Source organism: Tursiops truncatus, chromosome 13 (assembly GCF_011762595.2).
Source record: "Tursiops truncatus isolate mTurTru1 chromosome 13, mTurTru1.mat.Y, whole genome shotgun sequence".
In the NCBI taxonomy this organism is placed as follows: Eukaryota; Metazoa; Chordata; class Mammalia; order Artiodactyla; family Delphinidae; genus Tursiops; species Tursiops truncatus.
In genome coordinates this window covers 80,973,298-80,994,855 of record NC_047046.1, presented here as the reverse complement: position 1 = coordinate 80,994,855, position 21,558 = coordinate 80,973,298, and the positions used below count along the sequence as shown (strand labels likewise).

Here is a 21,558-nt window from a genome sequence, read left to right as displayed (position 1 = left end):
GCCCTGTGCTTGCCCAGCTTCAAGACCGAAGAAAGAGCCCGGAGCTGGCAACAGAGACATCAGCGGTTTAACGGATGGGGGAGCTTACATGTCTGAAGCAAGGTCCTGGAGTGACACCGTACCATGTGCCGGCGCAAGTCAGGCAGGATGTGGCAGGATATGGCGGCAGTCTTTGCTGTGGGAGGGGGATTGCCACTTATACAGGGATTGACGTCAGGTGGACTCATTAGTTACCAGGGAAACCAGCGGAGGGAATGCACCTCCCCGCCCCTTTGATAAGAACAATCACCAGCTGGGACCTGGGGCAAGTACGCAGGAAGGTCAGTCGTATGCATAGGGTGTAGGTGAAGCAGGCCCTGGTCGGTCAGGGGATAGACAGAGAGCAAGAGAGCAGCCATCCTGAGTGGCCTGAACATACAGCGTCTTACAGTTTTTCCTGACACCCGCTCCCACCCTTACCCGATGGCTCTTTCCTCAAATAGATCTTTTTCCTTGCTCCTGCAATAGGAGTTTGTACATATTAGAAAAAGTGTTTTCCCTGAGAAGTTCTGGGATAAAAGTGTGGTATGTTTTCTTATTTGAAAGATAAACTGTAAGGTTAGCTACAGAGATCCACACAACATCCCATCAGGTGATGCTCAGACACGTGATTAGTTCAAATAGAAAAATACTTTACATTGCATTTTCAAGAAAGAAATTTCTTTTTACTGATTCACACTGTTTTTAAAAAAAATATCCAGAAATGGTTTTGTTTGGCCTTGGTGCACATTTCTCTGATGTAATCCGAGCAAACGTGCACTTTCTGACAGTGGGCAATCCTCTAATTAATAACATCTCAGGGCTTCCCTGGTGGCGCAGTGGTTGAGAGTCCGCCTGCCGATGCAGGGGACACGGGTTCGTGCCCCAATCCGGGAAGATCCCACATGCCGCGGAGCGGCTGGGCCCGTGAGCCATGGCCGCTGAGCCTGCGCGTCTGGAGCCTGTGCTCCGCAACGGGAGAGGCCACAGCAGTGAGAGGCCCGCGTACCGCAAAAACAAACAAAAAACAAAACAAAAAAAATCTACACATCTCACAAAGCCCACAGCCCAAGAGGATGATTTTGGCCCAAAGTGTGCCCTATGGATATTCAGGTAATACCTTTATCTGAGCATCATACAGATAAGAGTTATGCTGTCTTCCAGTGGATAAGAAAGGAAACCCCAAAGCAAAGAACCTCATATTGAGAAGACTCTTAAAGATATAAACAAGGGTTGGCAGCTTCTGCTCACTCCCGTTTACGTAAATATACAGATGTCAACATCTGATATGAGTGTACGATCTCAAAGAGGAGATCATTTCCTGCTGCAACCCGCTTCCCTCCCCTTCCCTAAACTTCAGAAAACTCTTTTGAAAACGTTTGGTTGAAAGGTAGTTGTTAGGAAAGAATTCTTCCTGGGCCACTCGTGGTTCTGCATTTCTTGTGACAACTTTTGTTCCTTACTATTATTTGCTTGTGCAGCAAACAGGCCTGGAAGAGAGTGTCTTTCTCCAGGGTGGAGGACATATTTGTTTCCTGACCAGGAAAATACAGATACTGTCTTCTTCCACGTTGAAGGCTGGGCAGGTTTGCTAGCGGCCACCTTATAAAATTAGGAGTTCCTATGAAACCAAGCAGGACCCTGTGGGGCCCTCCTGGGTACCAAAGCCTTTCCGTGTCTTGTTTGTAGGAAAAAGGCTTTCGGTCCCCTAGACATGCCCTGGGTTCCAAAGGGCGGATTCAAACGGTTACTAATTAGGCGAGTGAGGGAAGGCAGAAACAAAGTAAAGCCAGTCCAGAAACAATAGTGCAGCCGTTCCCTCTACTGAACTACCTAGCATAGGCCCTGTTTACTTACATGCACCTGGACAAAGACAAAGGACGACCTCACACCCCAGTTTATTCAATATATCCACATTGAAAGGCTTTCGAGTTGTTTCTGCTCTTTTGATACTAAAACGAATAGATCCCAATATTAAAGAATTTTGAGAAACTGTAGAAAAAAACATTTAAGTCAGTATTCCATCCAAGGATTTAGTATGTACAAGTAGAGTTATGATCGTGGTTTCCCAAAGAGTCTCAATGCTCCTAATATTATTTGACGTTTACATTTTTATTTAAAAAAGCATCAAATTCTCTTGGAGCTTAAAAGGAATTTTGCCTGTTTTTTAAGTCCTTTCATGTCTCTAACTTACATACTTGGGTTTTAAAATTTATTTAAAGAATTTATATTTTTCAGTTTTTCTTATATTTTCTTATACTTTGCTTTTATCCTAATTAACTTCCACCTTCTGTCTGTCTTGTTTTCTTGGTGTTTTCAATCTTTTCAAGTTGAATATTTCCATTTCCATTTTTATTTGTTTATTAATGAAAGCATTTCCTTCCAAATGCCACTTTGTCCACATCACAATGGCTTGTAAGTAGAATAAAAATCATCCTTTTCTAAATTATGTAATTGTGGTATTATTTCCTATTTTATATGGGAGATTGCTTGTGTACATTTTGTTGAGATATTGCTTTTTTGTGCATATTTTATTAATTTTCATTTAATAATGCATTGTGGTCAGATAATATGGCCTGAGTAGTTTCTATATATTGAAGTTTATTTTTTATTTTTATCTAATATATGACAATTTTTGTAAATGTTTCATAGGTACTTGAAAAGATGCACAATGAATGCAGTGTCTTTCTCTACACACACTATTCACTCAATTTCCTTCTCCATATATTCAAAAAAAACTAAATCTACTTTATCAAATACGAAAGTGTTAATTTTGAATTACTAATTAACATGTTTCTGTCCATTTCCTCTTGTATATTTAAGTACTCTTATAAAATAGTACTTAATGAAAACGGTATTTTATTGACACACAAAGCTTCCTGACTGTTTTATGGTTCTTTAACTTATTTTCCCATTCTTTAGCTATATTTTAAAACTCCACTTGCAAAAGTTCTCCCCGTCCCAGGGTTCAGCCTAACCTCCGTCTTTTCACCTCCACTCTTCCACATAAATGGGTCAGTAATCTCCCCTGCTTTCTTAGCACATCTGGGCTTATTTTCCAAGAAGTGGTGTTGTCCATCATCCATTCATCTCTCCTTTGTTTCATCTGCACTTGGTCTACTAGAAATTCCTAGGCATTTACAACATATAGATAATAACACCACTTCCCTATTTTCAGCCAAATTCAAATATTCGACACCTTTATCTTCTTTCAGTCATTTTTCCTGGCATTTGGCCCAGAGATCATTTATTTTATCTAGTCAAATCCTCATAACATTTTTGGGAGACAGGAAAGGGATGAAATATCCCTCTTTAAAATGAGAGGAGGCTGAGGCTTTGAGGTATGACCTGACTTTTCTAAGGAAGTGGAAGCATGAGACTAGAATCGTGCTTCTGCTCTGTCCTGTGATTTTTCTGAGCATCAAGAGATTCTGTTTAATGACTTTCAAATGAAGTTTCGTCATAAGTAATATTAGATACTGCATTATTTTTTGTGGAGGATTGAAGATGGCTTCAAATTCTTGGAAAGCCTGCATTCAGAAATAGGGCATCTAGGTTCCAGACCTTTACATCTGGGCTTCTGGACTGGTTGGTGACTGCTCTGATTAATAACATCTGGTAGACGTGACATTTTGTTTGTTTCGGCCATGCCCTTTGAGACCTTTATGGCCGTTTCTCCTCCTCTCCCTTGTTCTGAGTCACCATGTGAGTCACACTGCTCTGAGGCTGCCATGGTATGAGGAAGCCCAAGCTCACTGTGTACACTGGCCATGTAATTCGAGGTTAGACTCTTTCTTAGAGAATCCAGCCATTTTCATCTTACAGATGGAAAATCAAAATCCAAAAAAAATTCAAGGATTTGCTCAAGGCAAAATCCTAACTCCAGAAGCTCCAATAGAAAACAGTCCCCTTGACTTCTGAGTCCACTGCTCTTTAGACTCCAATGCTGATCTCTCCTGGGAAGATGAGCTTCCTCCCCACATATGACAACGTGTGACAACACAGCCTTGTACTTTGACAGAACCTGTGCTGCCAAGAAGCAGCAGGAAGGGCCTGACAACTTCTAGAATTTTTGTGAACATACAGGCTACCAGCACCTCTTCTCGCTTTTACCACAATCGTTATCCAGGTTATGCTACAGCCTTTTGCAATTTCTCTTTGCTGTTTTGGGACTCTGCTGGCCCTTGTGATAAACCTTAATGCTAATTTGTGTTCACCTACATAAAATTCATATGTATTAAAAAAAATGGTTCAAAAAAATCAATTCTGGGGAATTCCCTGGTGGTCCAGTGGTTAGGACTCTGCACTTTCACTGCTGAGGGCCCCGGTTCGATCCCTGGTCGGGGAATAAGCTGCGTGGTGCGGCCAAAAAAAAGAAAAAAAGTATTGAAAAAAATAATTAAAAAATCAATTTTCCTTTTGCTCTGTCTCTCCCTAATTATTGCCTAGAATTTAAAAAATCATTTTAGCACTCAAGACACAAATCTACATAATTGGGAGAGGAAAAAGTCAGCATTTATAGATTAGCATTTATGAGTCATTCTCTATGGGCCTGGCCCTGTGCAAACCGGTTTCATAGGTTATCCCATTTAATATCCACATAAATTGTCAACACATATGCCATCTGAACTTTACGGACAAGGAAAATGAGGCTCAGAGGGGTCACATAATTTGTTCATCCTGCCATAGCCAGTGGGTAATGTTTCTGAGGCTCGGAGCCCATGACGTTCTTCCCTCTTTATCGCACTCACTGTAAAATAAATTATTGGAACCCTCTATTCAAAGAGCAGGTTAGGTGAGAATTACACCAACTGGGTCTATTCCACTGGATCAAGGCCGGAATGCGAGTGCCTCTTTGCTATGTTCAAGACAGAACACCACAATCTGTGTGGCAAAATCACGGAGTTAAGTCCATGGGCTTTGCTGTCAGCGATGTGTTGTCAAATATCAACCCCACAGCTGCCTAGCCTTCTGACTTCAGGAAAGGTACTTAAACTTTTTTTTTTTAAGATTCAATTTTTCCTTATCTCTAAAGTTAATATAATGTGCCTTAAGTGTTGTTATAAGTATTTTATAAGATGATGTTTTTAGAGTGAAAAGCACAATGCTTGTCATGCCTGAAGTGCTCAGTAAACACAGCTGCACCTTTACTGCTGCTACTGCACAGAGAGGTGGCTTAGACCAGTGGTGTCCAAGGCTCCATGTGGTCAAGATGTGGAGATTTGTCCAAAATGAGCTATCAAAGGGACGACAAAGGAGGCAGAGGCATCTACTTGGATCTAAGTCTAAAAGCTTAAGAGAAGTAAGAAAAACTAGTAATGTGAGTCAGGAATAGGTGGTCAGTATGGGCAGGTGGGAGGGGTGGAAGACAGAGGGGAGACGGGTGAGCAGAGTGCGTGTATGTTTGCACATACGTGTACTATCAGCTGGGAAGAGACAGACACAGCTTTTCTGTATGAAGAGAGTTAAAGAACGCCTCCTACGGGTGGATGTGTCAACATGGGCCCTGGTTTGTCTGAGACAAGAGAAAATGGGCTGGGAAACACACCGTAGGTAAGAAGCACTGCAAAAATACAGGTGGTTGGGAAATATGTTAATGTGACGTGTGTGTCAGTGTAAGAAAAAACAGTGCTGCTTAATAAGGAAATGCTCAACACCAGTGCACTCCTGGTCGAGAACATTTAGTTTTACTTGTCTTGGAAAACAGCTCATGAAACTTGAAAACTGTATGGAAACAGAAGCCCAGGAGAGCATTAGCCAGCCAAGCTTGGATTGGCACTGTTTGGATTTGTTCAAACAGTCCTCTGAAGTTGGAAGGTTTATGGACAATTGGCTTCTCACAGACTTGACTTAATTTTCCATAGGGGACACCTTACACTTAATCTTCCATTTTATTCAAGATAAATGGAAAAAAAAAAAAAAAGAAGATATCTTGCTGAGTTTGTACCAGACTAACAAATAAAATGTAGTTCATATAGTCATGTAGTGGAAGTTGCTAGGTGACATTTAAAATTGGACTTTGTAGAATATCATTTTCATTAACTTGAAACAAAACGGATGTCATTATTATATATTTTAAACCATGTATTGACCAAAATACTTTCATAGAGTGTGAAAAAAGCTGGATTTTGGAATAACATCAGAAATTATTACAAACATCTACATAAATACTTTAAGTATTAAGTACAGGTATATTCTTACCTGTACTCAGTAATGATTTTAAGAATATATATTCTCTATCTATCAATCATCTGTCTATCATCTGTAAGCAGATACATTTACAGAGACACCCTTTTAATATAAGGAACATGATGAATACATATTAAAGCATTAAATTTCATAAATAAAATTTTTGCTGTCATTTGATTTTGAAATATATAAATATCTAGAGGCTATAATAAGGTTTATGTAATTAATTTCCAATGTCTGCATATAATAAAAACTGGGATGAACTTTAGTGGTGGTTATACAATTTTACCCATTTAAAATGAAAGGTTCTTCTTTTGCCATTTTATGAATTAGCTAATAATTATTGACCTTTTACTAAAGACCAGGTGGCATTCTAACACTCTGAAGTAGATATTATTGATACTTCTTCCTCTTTTAAGAAGAGGTAGCTAAGGCACAGAGGAGGTAAGCGACTTGCAGGAGGTCACACAGCTCTGCTCGTCTTTCCCTAGAGTCTTCCTGCTTACCCACCATGCCATGCTGCTTCCACCTAATGTGTATGCATTCACTGAATACATCCCAGAATGTGAACTATGTTCACATTCTTTGAAAGCATTCTTAATTATCTTTCCATGCAATGCTTACATCAATTTCTTAGATTTTAGTTTGACCACTATTGGCCTAAGTGTTTCCCTATTTTTACAGCACTATGCCAAAGAAGAGTCAGTCTGATTCTTTGGGTTGTATGTGTATATGTCATATATGTTTTTATGCTGAGTCATCTTGATTGACTTTTGACATCTGTTTTGTTTTTTTTTTAAGGAAATTATTCTTGTAATTGCCAAGAGCAGATTGTATGACCCTCAATAAATAAGATTACCACAGTTTAAAAGTAAATTTTTTTTTGTAATTTCCTTACTATTGTTCCATTCTAGCAGTACAAATAAAAGAAACAAAATTGTATTTTTTTTTTTTTTTTTTTTTTGCTGTACGTGGGCCTCTCACTGTTGTGGACTCTCCCATTGCGAAGCACAGGCTCCGGACGCGCAGGCTCAGCAGCCATGGCTCACGGGCCCAGCCGCTCCGCGGCATGTGGGATCTTCCCGGACCGGGGCACGAACCCGTGTCCCCTGCATGGGCAGGCGGATTCTCAACCACTGTGCCACCAGGGAAGCCCTATTTTTTAAACATAGCAGTTGAAATTTTTAATGTTGGGCACTCATTTTCCTTATACATTATCAATTCTAATCAAGTTGATTAAATATTATACGTAAATATTATATATTGATATAATGCTTTTTTTGAAGTGACATCTAGAGTATCCACAACAAATTTTAAGGGAAAAAAACATGATCTAAATAAAATATTTACTATTACACTGTGTCTCAGCAGCACGTATTAGAAAAATTACACATTGCCTTCTCGTCATTTCCATCTCATTTGTGTATTTATTGCAGACAGAAATGTATATTTTCTTTGTTCTTGTGTGTTTGTTTACAGACGAAATTTCCTTTAGTGTTCCGAAACATTAGGAACACAGGCCCACTTTAGTTATCAGCTATAATAACTTGTTCTAACTGAGTGAGCTTGTGTTGGTTTAATCAGTGTCTGTCAATCAGTAAAAGAAAATTTCACAAAAATGCTAATGGCATTTCCCAGCAGGGAACTGGTCATTGTCAGTAATAATAAAGGTCTTGTCTTTTGGTTAATAATTGATAATACTGAGCAACAGAATCAAGACTAGAACTTTGAAGGATGAATTCATTAATGGATATTCCTATATATTGGATATAACATACCACTTGTAATCACAAATCACACGTTTAAACTTCTCCTAGAATTCTGTAAACTTCTATGAATATACCTAGAAGAGAGACAGCGAGAAGTGTTAACATTTTCCTGTGTGTGGCTCACGAGATTATGATGTTTCCAAATTCTTCACCTTTTCAGTATGGGAAAACTAGTTTTGTTTGTTTGTTTGTTTTTTCCCCATAGCTGATAGAGATTCCTGTAAAATGTGGGTATGAAGAATGCTGTCACTCAAAAGGAAGCCAAACTACCTAGGATACATCCCATTCTGGAAGCTTTCTTAGTCCTTCAAAAGTTATAAATGAGCACATAGTGCTCATGGTCTTGTTAGATATACTTGAAAGGAACTGAAAGATATAATTTAGCTACAGTTGGGAATAACAGCTTAGTGTCTTCAGAATACTCACAACAAGTATTACAGTATTTTATACACTCTAAGATGCCATCATTAGAAAGCCAACGTGATTTTATGTAGCACTACAAAAGAACAGTGCTGCTAATTAAACTGTAACTCCCATCTGACTAGAGAGATGTTAAACTGTGAAAAAGATGTGCATCTTGGAATTGATGCAGTGGAATAGCATTTCCTCGTTCATGCAACTATTTAGACAAAAAATAATTTCATAGGCTGGTAGCAGTCAATACTCGGGTAAGATTTACGATCAAGTATAAATCTAGAAGGGCAAGTACGCTAATTTCGAGTCGCAGTCTAAGCTAGTTGTACATAAAGCCAGCTTTGTTCTCTCTCCCCCTCTCCTTTTCTCTCTACTCTGCCCTCCCCAGAGACAGGGAGGCATTAGACCCACCTCCATGCCTATAGGGCAGTAGGTAGAGTCAAACAATGCTGCTTCCTCACCAGAAATTTCTTTTCATCTTACATTATAAAAGGAAATAAGATCATTTGTTTTTAAATGATTACTGTTCAAAACGTTTATTGTTTTGGGAACAGTACAAATTTTTTAGTTTGTTAAATGTGCGAGGTTACTTTTGTTTCTTGTATTTCTAGTAACAAGGGCAAGTAAAATGACAAATCTTAAAGAAAACAATTTGTTTTCTAGGGAAGAAGTTCTATGTGAGACTCTGCTATTTGTTTTTCTCCAACCATTAGAGCTTAGGAAAACCAAAGAACTGACAGCTTTGGACAGCAGTGCCTTCAACAAGTCTTGCCAGTGTTGTTTTTTAGGCATTAGAAGTGGGTTTGCTATCTTGCAGGTGTTTCAATAACACTGAAGCTATTTGTCCTTAAATTGTGTCCAGAGCTTTTCTGGTGACCAGGAGGCAAGAATTACTGGAAACAGGTGCATTCCAGACACTATGCTTTTAAAGGACACACTGTAATTCTTGTTATGGGAGACCGTTCCCTTTCAAATCACTTACAATATTACAAAGGTACTAACGACCCCCTCCCCCACTTCCTTTACTTATTTTTGATAAGATATCAGGAAAAATCTGTGTTTTAAAAATTACATTTATGTCGTGGACCTGTGCCCTGTGGACATTTCATAATACTTGTAAAGCTTAAAAACATAAAAAGCAAATTAAAAAAGAAGTTTCTTTTGTATTATTTGTGTTTGTTTTTGTGTGTGTGTTTGTGTTGTGTGTGTATGTGTGTAGAGATCCACGGAAATCCAAAATTAAATTATTTCAGCTCTTGTTGAAGATGAAATCAGCCTCCACTCACCCTCAGGGGGCTAAGCCATGCTGGCACATTTGCAATGTGCTTTCTGATGAATGGCTGTTCACCAAGACAACGAAAACTTTCCTCGATAATGTTGCATGCAAGGCAGAGCACCTGTAAATGCTTTTGGCAACAGAATTCGAAGAACTTGGAGGGTTCTAAGAACATGAGCTTTATGAAATGGAAACAAATTCTAGACATGCCATTTGTTTAACTATCTAGTTTTAATAATTTCCTCAAATATTTGAATCTTAGTAATCTCAGACAGAGTTCCAGTTTAAAATTTATTATCGTGGCTTAATTCTCCCATGTACCCCCTTACAAAATTCTCTTTTAAAATAAGGCTAGTTTTGAGTTAGTAAGTAAAGAAAATATAGGACTATTTAAGATCACTCTCTGTTACTATCATGATCATTTTCCCTTTCTTATCTGGACTTAAGAGTGAGAAGCTGAAGCTTTACATCTGAATGGAAAAAGGAAGAGTGTTTTCTTGTACTGAAGAAATCATTCTCCATGGAGCTTTGACTGAGGACCTTCCAATAAGTTGATTATCCAAGAAATCAATCAGGCTCTACTGTCATGACAACATAAACAAGACCAACTGGTGTTTTTAGTATAGTTGAATCAAAATTTTGTAATGGCATTTCTTAACCATCTGATTTAATTAGTTACATTAATAAAGCATGGAAAACTTGAGATTTCAAGGAGTAAAAGGAAAAAGATAAGCTTACTCAAAATTACAAAATTTTGATCCCACAAAATTCTGGGCCACTTGAGAGAAGGAACATTGTTGTCCTTTTCTTGTTTTCCCTACCACCCCGCAGCGTTTTGAGCACGGAGTAATAAATGTATTATTTACAAACCTGTGAATGGAGTTAATAAATGGCCAACTTATCCTTTAAAACTTCTTAATGGAGTCAGTTAATATTCATTCATTCTTTCATTATCTTTCTCAGTGAAGGAAATGTAAGTACACACCTCTAACAGCCTTACCGATATAGCGATTCTTTTTATCCAGTTCTCCACAGTGCAAGTGAACTGTTTTATGCACAATGCTTTTCTAGGTATCAGATTCTTCAAACAAGAATAGAAACATTGCCTAACTCAGATTATAGAGATATATCAAAATATGTTTATTCATGTGTTCCCTAGGAAGGATGGTGATAAATGGGGCAAAACAAAGTTTTACATGCATATAATGCTGAAAGATATATTGAATTCTTTCTCTTATAGTTAAGAAACGGTTGTTGAGACATTATTTCTCATTCAAGTTTATCTATAAAGCCAGTAACACTCTGAAATCATCTCTTTTTTAAAGGATGAAAGTAAATACTTCAGTTGCCTGAACGACGATGTTTGGGGGAATTCACTGCTTGTATAGCTTCTTGGTAATCTTGTAAAATCTTTTTAATAACATTAAAAATGTATAAACATTTTCTATCTGATCAATATTTATCTTCCACGGCTTGGTTTTAAAACTGGAAAGCCAATGAGCAGTGTTATCTTCTTATTTTGCAGTGAATACATAATAAACAAAATGCAACATTTTTATATCTTAGGTAGGTTTTCCGGTACTTTTCCAACTCGCAAGTTACACTATTGCCTATTTTATGGCACAAACCTTTGTTTTATTTTGTATAAATCAATTAAGAGTTAGATAGAGGGTATTTAAATTCTATTCCATACTTTTTGGAGTTTCTTTTTTAAAAAGAGATTTGTGCATGTAGAGAAGGTCTCTTAAAAGAAAAAGAAAAGGTATCTGGGAGACCTGGAAATCTTTGCTTACAGCCCTAGAATTTGGGGAATTGGGGCAGTTCTCAAGTTGTGGTAGCATGTCCTTGGAAAAGCATCATTAGTTCAACTTATTCTACAGAACGTACTACCTATGGAGTAATTTAATTAGTATCAATACTATCCTTCAGAGAAAAGCATAGCTTTGCAATCACTGTTGAAATTAAACCAAAGACTCCATTTACATGTATGCACCAAGCTGATGGAGTCTCTGATTTTGTGATTTTCAGAAACATTTGGTTTCTTTGTTAAGCCATACTGAGCCTGCTATTTAAACACCTGCGCCCTTTCCCTTCCATCTCCGAGCACCCAGATCCACGGTGTACCCAAATCCTGGCTTTCCACTGCCTGAGATCTTAGTAGGTAGACCTACCATCTCTAACTCCTTCACAGCAATTGCTTCACTCCACTCCCTGGACTTGCTTCTTAGTGGCACAGGATAAGATAAACATACAACCACATCAAAAGCAAATGTAAATTGAATTTTGTTTTGCAAATGTTTTGGCACAAGATTGTTAGACACACTTGTAAAGGATTGGAAGACATTACGTAGCTATAGTTGGGAATAAAAATTTAGTGTCTTCACAAACATTGCAAGTCTTATCATTATTCAACATCACCATCATAATAATGAAACTTTCATAGTACTTTCTGAGTGCCAGGTCTGTTCTTAGCACTTTATATATGTTAATGCACAGATACCTCATTGCAGCCAAATAAGTAGAACTCTTGTATCCCCATTTTACAGATAGAGGAAAATGAGACATTTAGAAGTTAAATAACTTGTTCAAGATTATACAGACAGTGCGTGGTAGAACGGGGATGGGAACCCAGTACACTGAGTGCTCTCCTTACGGCAGACAATCACAGTTGCGTGAAAGAGCTCTTGAAATTCCCTTTATGAAATACAATTTAAATGACTCACTTATGAGCATTTTGCCCGTTCAGAACAACTAGAAGTAAAGAACTACCGCTGTTGACTAACAGCAAGTGACATCACAGTTGTTCATTTTGGCTGAAAATTAACATCAGCAGATTGTAAATATGGGCTGATAATGAATGTTCAAGATTCTGAAATAATTTGAAGTTTGGTAGTTACATTTTTTTCACCCGATTTAAGCCACTAGAAAAATGTCATATTAATTAGATAATTGTTACAATAATTTAAATTTAACCCAAATCTTTCTAGAAGACGAAATCATACCAACCTCCTACTGATGCTTCATCAATTAACCCCATAGTCTCATGTTAATAATCCTATTAACGTTCAAGTTACTCTTTCACCCCCACTGAAGGCCAGATGTAAGCCTGATTTGCACTTGCTGCCCTTAAGTATTAGGAGGGCTTTTTAAACCATACCCTAGATAGAGAAAAATGTGTATGTAGTATTGACAAAATCTGAAATGTATTAAAAATAATGTAAAATCATTTGCTAGACTATTTTTTCTTCTTACATTTAAAAGATAATTTTATACTTCAAAATATTATGTATTTGAGAATTTTAAAAGTCAAAACTAAAATAATACTAGATAGAAAGCCCCATAGTCTTAAAATGGAATAGAATTATGAAAGTTTTTCTGGGTAGTGACCCACCTATTTCCCAAAGCTCCACTTGTCCTCTCATAGATGGAATCTAATGCATCCCTATAAATTCTGAAGAAAGAGAATATTGACCTATTAAAATTACAGCCGATAATAATTCCATTGTTTGCTTTTCAAAGAAGTTAGTAGTAAAGCTTATAATTTTTTTTAGCTACTTGTAAAATTTGCTATTTCAGATTCTTTATTAAATTATTTCTTAGCTTGACCCTGAAACTATAGCATAGTTCCATGACAGGATAACAGATAGCTGGTAAACAGTATAAGCTCCTTTTGCAAACATTTTAGTATCGACTCTGAAACACGGACAGAAAGAGCTGGAAGTTTCAGAGAATCTAGGATAAATACAAAGACAAAAAGAAAAGTGTAATCCTTTCTGGTAGAAACCTATTTTCCTCATTATTTTGGGTCCACATTTGCATCTCTGATTGTCCAACTACATGTGGAGAGATGCAGAGAGCACTGCTTCTTGTTTCACTCTCTGTGCACTCCACTCCTCTCTGGGTAACTGTGGTAACAGGTCATAGGTACATACACGAAGTGCATGGCTAGCGGCCACAAATAGCTTCTTCTGTCATATGCTGAAGAGGATATTAGAAAGATGAGGTTCAGTAACTGGGACAAGCTCTCGGGGCTGGGATGGGGTTGGACGCTGGGGCGCTGTCATGAAAGGACCCACATACACACGATGTGCATCAGACCTCAGTGACATTCATTTCCAAGCTGTTAGGTTACCAAGGAAGGAGCCTTACCCGGGCCTTCTGCTCCATTTCTAGCATTAATCTTTCATGTTGCTCAGCTATGGCCAGTGTCGCAGAATGGACCTTCTGATAGATCATTTCTCCTTCCCTTGTTTGAAAAGTGAATAGTCCTTCTCCTGTGTCACACATTCTGTGAGGATAGAGATAGGGAAAGAGATGGGTCTTCATGTGTTCAAGTGCGTAACAGTTCTCCATGTAAAAGATGCCCTCACCCTGTCATCCCCTCCACCTTGATTTTCATAGGAGCGAGTGAAGCAGATTCATCCTTGACCAAACCAACCAAGGAACCAACCAACCAACGCATCTTTAAAAGGTGCATGAGAATGAAACTAAGGGTAAAAATCCATGCACATTTGGATGTTTAAAGATGAAGTGTTCACAACAGTGTGAAGAAACAGACAAAAGTGCTGTCAGTTATTACAGTGCATGTCTTACCAATATTTAAAGAATCAAAGCAAATAGTTGTTTTCTTTAACAGCCTTCACTCTGATATCATAGCATTGTCTCCTATGACTCGATAGCTCTTGAAACGTTAAGAACTTAAGAAAAAATCTGCAATTTTATACTCATGTAGTAGGAACCAAGGAGAAGATTTTTTTAGTTTAAGGATTTGCATACATAGTTTGAAGCTTTTACTTAAACTGAGGAATCCTTACGTAAATCTCAGTATAGCCTAAGAAATAACATGGCAGAGAGGAGACTCCGTTTGGATGTGAGAGTATTTGTCTGAACTTGGCCCTGCCACTTACCAGCAGTGTGACCTGAAGCAAGCTAACTTGCCTGTACCCCCTTCGCACAATCTCTAACAGGAAAAATAACAGTACCCAGCTCATCAGATCCTTACGACAGTGGAGAGACTTGATACAATATTTATAGTGTTCCTTAGCAGATATTAAGTGCTCAAAAATGTTAGTTATCATTCTTTTCATCATAGAGAAAGTATGGCACTAATCTCAATATCCACCATAGAGAAGTGCTTGGCTTCAATATAATATTTTTATCTGATGGACTATTACACAACTGTTACTATGTCATTTCTGAGAGCATATAACATGAAAACATTTTTTTGGCCATGCCACAGGGCTTGCAGGATCTCAGTTCCCTGACCAGAGACTGAACCTGGACCACGGCAGTGAAAGCCTGGAATTCTCACCACTAGGCCACCAGGGAACTCCCTAAATTTCCTATAATGTAAATTCAAGAGGAAAAGAAAATCAGAATACAAATTCCTTTTCAATTATTTAACTATAATTACCTTTTAAAACATAGTCTTTTTTATTGGATTAAAGCCACTGACAATTTTTTATTGGACTAAAGCCACTGACAATTTCTCAGGCAACAGGATTATGGTTAAGTTTTATTAATAAAGACATTCTAAAATAAAACATATTTTAAATTAATATTTTAAACCAGCTTTTAAAAATAATTGGAGGCCTTCAGAAAGACCCGCTGAATATCAACATGATGTTCCCAATCGGAAACTGGACCTTAACTGGACTGCTGTGTTGTTGTTTTCAGGCTACAACACCAAAAGATTTGCACAAAGGCCAAGCTCATGAGGCCAACCTCTGTCTTCCAGCACCAAAAGGATTTTAGATTCTACCTTATGATTCTCCAAGGAGTTTTAGTAGAAAAAGAAGTGTCTCAAGAGGCTTCAGAAATTACAGAGGCTGTGACTGCCATCCCTCAGGGCTCCATAGAGCCAGCACTTAACTTCTGTGAAAGAGATCTTAATAAAATGCACAAAGCGTGAAATGGAAAGTCTGAGAGAAAAATGAAGAGTTTTCACAAAGTGAAACAAATGAGCTTTCTTTGTTGATTCAGAGGGGTAAAAAACTCCAACAGCGGGAGCAGGCAAATCATTGATGAGTGGTGAGCCCATCTTGTTTTAGGTTAAGTTTTGTTCATTGTTATCGGAAAAACACTCCTTATGAGCCTTCGGAAATGAGATAACGAAGACACAAATTGTTATTGCATACTCAGTCACTGAGTTGCAAAGGTCTAACACTTAGCACTTCCTGGGACTTAACTCTGCCCAGTGAAGGAGTCTGAAAGCTTACAGAAGGGTTTTATTTCCAGCCTCTGAAATAAAAACTACTGTAAACTTCGTCCATCGATCAAGAAACCAGGAATTAGAACATGCCAGCATAAAAAGCAAAGAACTTTTAGGTAGAAGGGGCTCTTTTTTAAACAATAGGTACCTAAAGCCAAGCTGAAATCAAACTTCTTCAGTGTAACTGGCTCAGATTTATGACTTCTGTCAGCAGTGTTGGAAGAAACAGTTTAGGTTCTTCCCAGTTATTGTTTAAAACATGTTCTCTCAGGAGTGGTAAGGAACAGATATCGAGATTTTTCTTATACGTCTAAAGAGTTTTGTGGTAGCGAGCCAGTACTAGAGAGGACAATGGGAGGAGGCATGAAATCATTCTGACAGCTATTGCCCCGCCCCTCGATCTGGTCCCCAGACCAGCAGCACCTGCACCTCTGGGAGCTGTCCAGAGTGCTGAAGCAGAATCTGCGTTTGACAATATGATTTGTATGCACATTGTAATTTGAGAAGTACTGGGCTATAGAACTCTTTCCACAGGTCACCATTTCATTCAAGGGAGTGGGAGATGATGCTTGGGACCCATAGGAGGACAAATTAGAAGCCATATTTGTGCAGCTTAAGACTTTGACATAACAAACTGAAGGTTAGAAAGGAAGAAATGTGACGAAAAGGACAAAAACACCTCTAGAAGAATCCTTTCCTTCATTTGGAGAGAGCTAAGATAGAGGTGCTAGTTACATTTGAATATCCTAACCCCTCACCACTAACATGCACATTCCTCAACTGCATTGACTTGAAGAATAAGTGAAAATATGGACAATGTATGTTTGTCCTGACTCCAAACTAGAATTTTATCGAAATGTATAGACAATTACAAATGATATCTCTCTTCATACTTAACATGGTATTTGCACAAAATTAATACTTCTTCTTATCTAAAATAAAATGTTAAAGAGTAGAATCTCTAAGGTCCCTTTCAGCTTTAAGGAATAATCTGGGGCTTCATAAAAATTCTAAGAAGTAGGACTGACACATTTATTTCCAGGTTTTTTTTTTTTCTTTTCTGACATTGTGATATAAGGGACATTATAATAGCATAGACTATAATAGTACAGTCAAAAGACTAAGGGTACAAATTTCAACAATCATGTTATGGCCTGTCATATTCATTTATCACATACTTATCTAGTACTATAAAGCCAGGCTCTGTCTTGGGCCTGGGGATAAAAAGGAGGGAACAATATACATGGCTCATTGCCTCTGAGGCTTTTTAAATGGTGGGGAAGATAAGCATTGTTCAGAAAATGACTCACTCACTGTGGTAAATGCTAGCAGGAAGAAGTACACGGCCAAGAGGAAGGCCATGGAAAGTTACTTCACCTATTTACTCCTCATGTACAAAATGGGGGTGACAAGACCTTGTCACAAGATTGTTTTTATTTTTCTTTTAATCAAATGAAGTAAAGTATGTGACAGTGGGCAGGAAAGGATTAATTCAGCAGGCCTGTGTTGCTCAAACTCTGCACATCTCGAAGAAAAGTCTGTTTGGGGGATGGTCCCTTGGAGGGTTTCTGGAATGCAACCCTGGAGCCTTTGTTATATTCAGTCTGATAAGAGCGTCTCTTGTGCCTGAGGCCTTGAGCCATGCTGTATCGGTCTGACCAGGTAAGTTTATCCTAACAAGGTGGTTCACCATGAATGCCTCTTTTGCTCTGGTGGTGGCTAGGGTCTGAGTGACTGAGGTTGTTCCTGGACCCTGAGGACACTGCATGCCCACCTAGCTGACCCTCAACCAAAACCTCAGACACCAAGGCTCGTGGGGGGCTTCCTGGGTTCACAACACCCTACGCTTACTGTCATGTATCATTGCTGTCCCCGTGTGACTGCACGGGAGGGTGTCTGGAGGCTCGTGCCTGGTCCTTCCTTGTCTGCATCCTTGTGTCTTTTCTCTTCGCTGATTGTAACATGTACCTTTCACTCTAGTAAACCGAAACTGTGTGCATAATAGTTTTTTTCTGAACCTTGCGAGTCTTTCTAGGGAATCACTGAGCCTGAGGATGGTCCTGGAGACTCCGCCACCCAAGACAGCCAGCAGGTGGTAGGTTGTTAATATATTTTGATATAATAAGAATATTAAAAATCCTAGTCTTTTCCTTAAATGGCTCCTTTTCAAATTCCATTCCTCTAGGGATTTAAGAGGGCATGCTCTCTTTCTTTATCCCACCTCACCATTCCCTTCCAGAATCCCTTGAAATAACAGTACTGCCAGTCTCGTCTCTACTGTGTTCTAACAAGTAAGAAATAACTAGAGTTCCCTGTGAATGTCTGTATTCAGAGGAAACTAAACTCCATGGAGGCACTCCATTACGTATGGGTCTCAAAGTTCCCTTCAAGCGGAGAAATAATCCTAAAAGATGGTGCCGCGGAGGCAACGTCACTTGAGGAAAAGCCCCTACCATGTAATCGCTAGACCACTGCCCCCCTTTTCTTGTCCGTACGTCTCAAACTTAGCGCTTTAGGAAGGACTGGCATCAGAATTCCAGCCTTTCTTCCAAATGGCAAGCAAAAGAAATTTACCAAGTGAGAAGTTAAGGAAACAGTTTAAGAAATGAAAATGGATACTTTAAAATAATTCTCTGGGGGTCTTTAGACATAATGTCGCTGCAGATGAATTTGTAAACCTCTGGCAATTTTGTCCGTCTTCACAGCGTATAATTTCACCCCTGCAGTGAGTTTTGCAGTTTTGTATGTATATTTAGTGATCAAATATTTATCCTCGACGCACATAGAAATTTTCAACTCTCAGCAATGGTGTAAAGCAGGAGCACTTTGCTGAAAGCCAGTGGTGTTTCTATTCATTATTTACAATTTAATGTTTAATTACAGAAAGTAATGAAATTCTTAAAAGCACAGCTCTTCTGCAGAGCAGTGAAACCCAATTAACAATTCTTTCCTGATAACAGTTTAATCTTTATTGTCATTTAACAATGCTAGCATTTTACTTTTTTTTAGCAGCTTTAAAAAGGCTGAAGTTTCTGTCTAAAGCTCTAGTGAGTCAGACGTTGATCCGTAGTAAAAAATTACAAGCAAAATGGACAAACAGACGAAAGCAACAGTAAAGCAAGTCCAGAAACAGACCCAGTTCATATGGGAGTTCAACATGTGGTGAAAGTGTTGTCTCAAATCTGTGAGGGAAAGCTGGACTAGTCAATAAACCGTGTTTGGACAACAGCCATCTGGAAAAATATTTGGATCCATGTTTCTACCTCCCCTGATATAAACTCCAGAGAAAGCAAAAACAAAACCAAAAAAGTACCAGAAGAAAGTAGGAAAGAATTCCTATATAAACTCAGAAAATGGAGAGGGTTTCAAGCTACGATCCAAGGCAAAATGTGACAAAAGATTGATAAATCTGCCTGTGAACAATGAACAAAATAAGTAAGAAATCATAAGACAGCAAATGGCAAATTCAAAACTAGGAAAAATATTTGAAACTCACAACACTGATAACTTCTGATACCTGTAAGTTAGGTATAATATCAGTACTTTTTTTCATTGGGTTGTTTGATCATTAAATGGATTAATATATGTAAATATTAAAACAGTGTCTGTAACTTATTAATATGAAATAGTACTTCTGTTATTATTACTACTACCCAAATAGTTAGATACCTAAAACATATTGCTAAGCTAGTAAAAAACAAGGAGAATATAATGTATATAGTGTGCTAACAGTTTTGTAAAAAAGTATGTGGGGAAGAATTTATATACATCTTTGCCTATATGTACATTAAACTCCGGAGGAATGCACAAGAAACTAGTAACCATGTTATTTGCTGGGGGGGAAGTGAACGTGACAGGTGGTCTATGAGTATGGGAGGGACACTTCTTGCTGATTCTTCTTTATGTAAACCATCAAATTAAATAAAGGAATGCTATGGATTTATTAATTGGATTTAATTAACTAAATTAAACCACATTAAAATTTAAAGTAAAGGTCTGAGGACCCTCACAGGGTTTTTGTGAAGATGTAGTGTTTATGATGTGCCCAGCTCTGTCTCTGTCCCTTAGCAAATAACAGGCTGCCCTTGGTATTCGCGGGGGACTGGCTCCAGGGCTCGATAGCAGAATCCAAGGACGCTCAAGCCCTTCGTATAAAGTGATGTAGTACACTTGGCCCTCAGTATCAGCGGTTCTGCATCTGCAGGTCAACGCTCAGTTGGTTAAATCTGCAGATGTGGAACCCACGGATACTGAGTGCCGACTGTACACTTTTACTGTTAAACTTATACAACACTGTACTGATGATTTAAGGGCCTCCCTTCCAGTTTAAACACACACACACACACACACACACACACACACACACACACACACACAGAGTATATATATTTATATACACATTTAATCTCTTTCCAGTGTAGCACAGGCATCTGATCTGATTTTCAAGGGACCAGGATTATGGAGAGTTCTGGTTTGTAAAGCGTTGAAACAATACCCACAGCAATGAGGAGAATGATAACAGTTGGCTTTCGGGGAGCACCTACTAGTGCCAGGCATGGTGATAAATGCCGTGTGTGCATTACCTCACTGAGCTTCACAACACCCTACAAAGCTCTCACTGCTTCCGTTTTACAGAAAACACCATGCTAAGGAGGCTAACAGATTTGCCCAAGGTCATTAAAATTGATGTGGTCGAGCTGTGATCTGAACGTAGCCGTGTGATTTTGGAGCGTAAGCTCATCATCACTAAGCCCAGTTGCATTCATTCAAGATAAGAAGCAGAAAAGCACGCATAATTCTTTCATTATGAACATTTCTGTAATAGGGAAACAGAGCTAGGACAGGGCTCGGGATAAAATATTTTGAAAGCTCTCTCCTTCTTTGCTGCTGTTCCTTTTCTGTCAAATCAGGTTCCCAAGACACGTACGTCAATGGCATATGTGCACCCTTAAAATGCACATGAAGGTAAATCAATCAAAATTGTTGAATTGGACTCAAACATGCCCTGGACTCCTAACTTCAAGTCAAGTCCTTCATAAGGAGGAAGATTTAGCAGGACATCTGCCATCCTCTCTGCCTCCTGACTGGACTATGTTCCTAAACACTTAATGCATATGGTGCCTGTTCTTGCTTATCTCACTGTTGGAACCTTAGGGCTACAATGCTGTCCCTCAAACAAGTTGAGAGACTCGATCCTACAAGGAGATCTTGATTTTAGTCCAGGCTCTCTGAAAATTAGCTTGAAATGCCATTTTGATCCTTTATAAAATTGAGTTTCAATGAAAGAATTGATATAAATGATCTCTAATGTACAAATTTCTTCCAAAATTCTACAATTCCTCCACCTGTGTACTCAGTGATGAGTACAAATTATAATCACATTAATTAAAATATCTCCATCTTTACACATATTTTCCAAATTTTCATATTGTTCTATTTTATTTACTTTTGATTACTGCCAAATGTTCTCTTTTGGTTTTTCACCTCAATGAAAAAGCCAGTTGAGTCTCCCTGAAGCAGTCTGAAGTTCTGGTTTTACTAAATCCTTGAGAAAATATACATATAAGATGTTCTTCTCCTTACCTTCCTTCCTGCCTCAAAAATTGAGAATTGAAAAATCCACCAGGTGAAGATGTAAATAAACCATAGGACTTTAGTTGCTATTTAATTACCTCAAAGCA

The 21,558-nt window shown here is 38.3% G+C and overlaps 1 protein-coding gene across 2 annotated transcripts in view; it reads right to left on the bottom strand.

The window, feature by feature from the left end:
- DOK6 (docking protein 6) overlaps nt 1–21,558 on the bottom strand; it is a 412,918-nt gene that overhangs the window by 79,979 nt on the left and 311,381 nt on the right. For both annotated transcript variants that reach the window (XM_019936445.3, XM_073790812.1), the window contains exon 6: nt 13,816–13,954. In XM_019936445.3, coding sequence (XP_019792004.1) covers nt 13,816–13,954 — 139 coding nt within the window. The remainder of the gene's footprint in view (nt 1–13,815; nt 13,955–21,558) is intronic.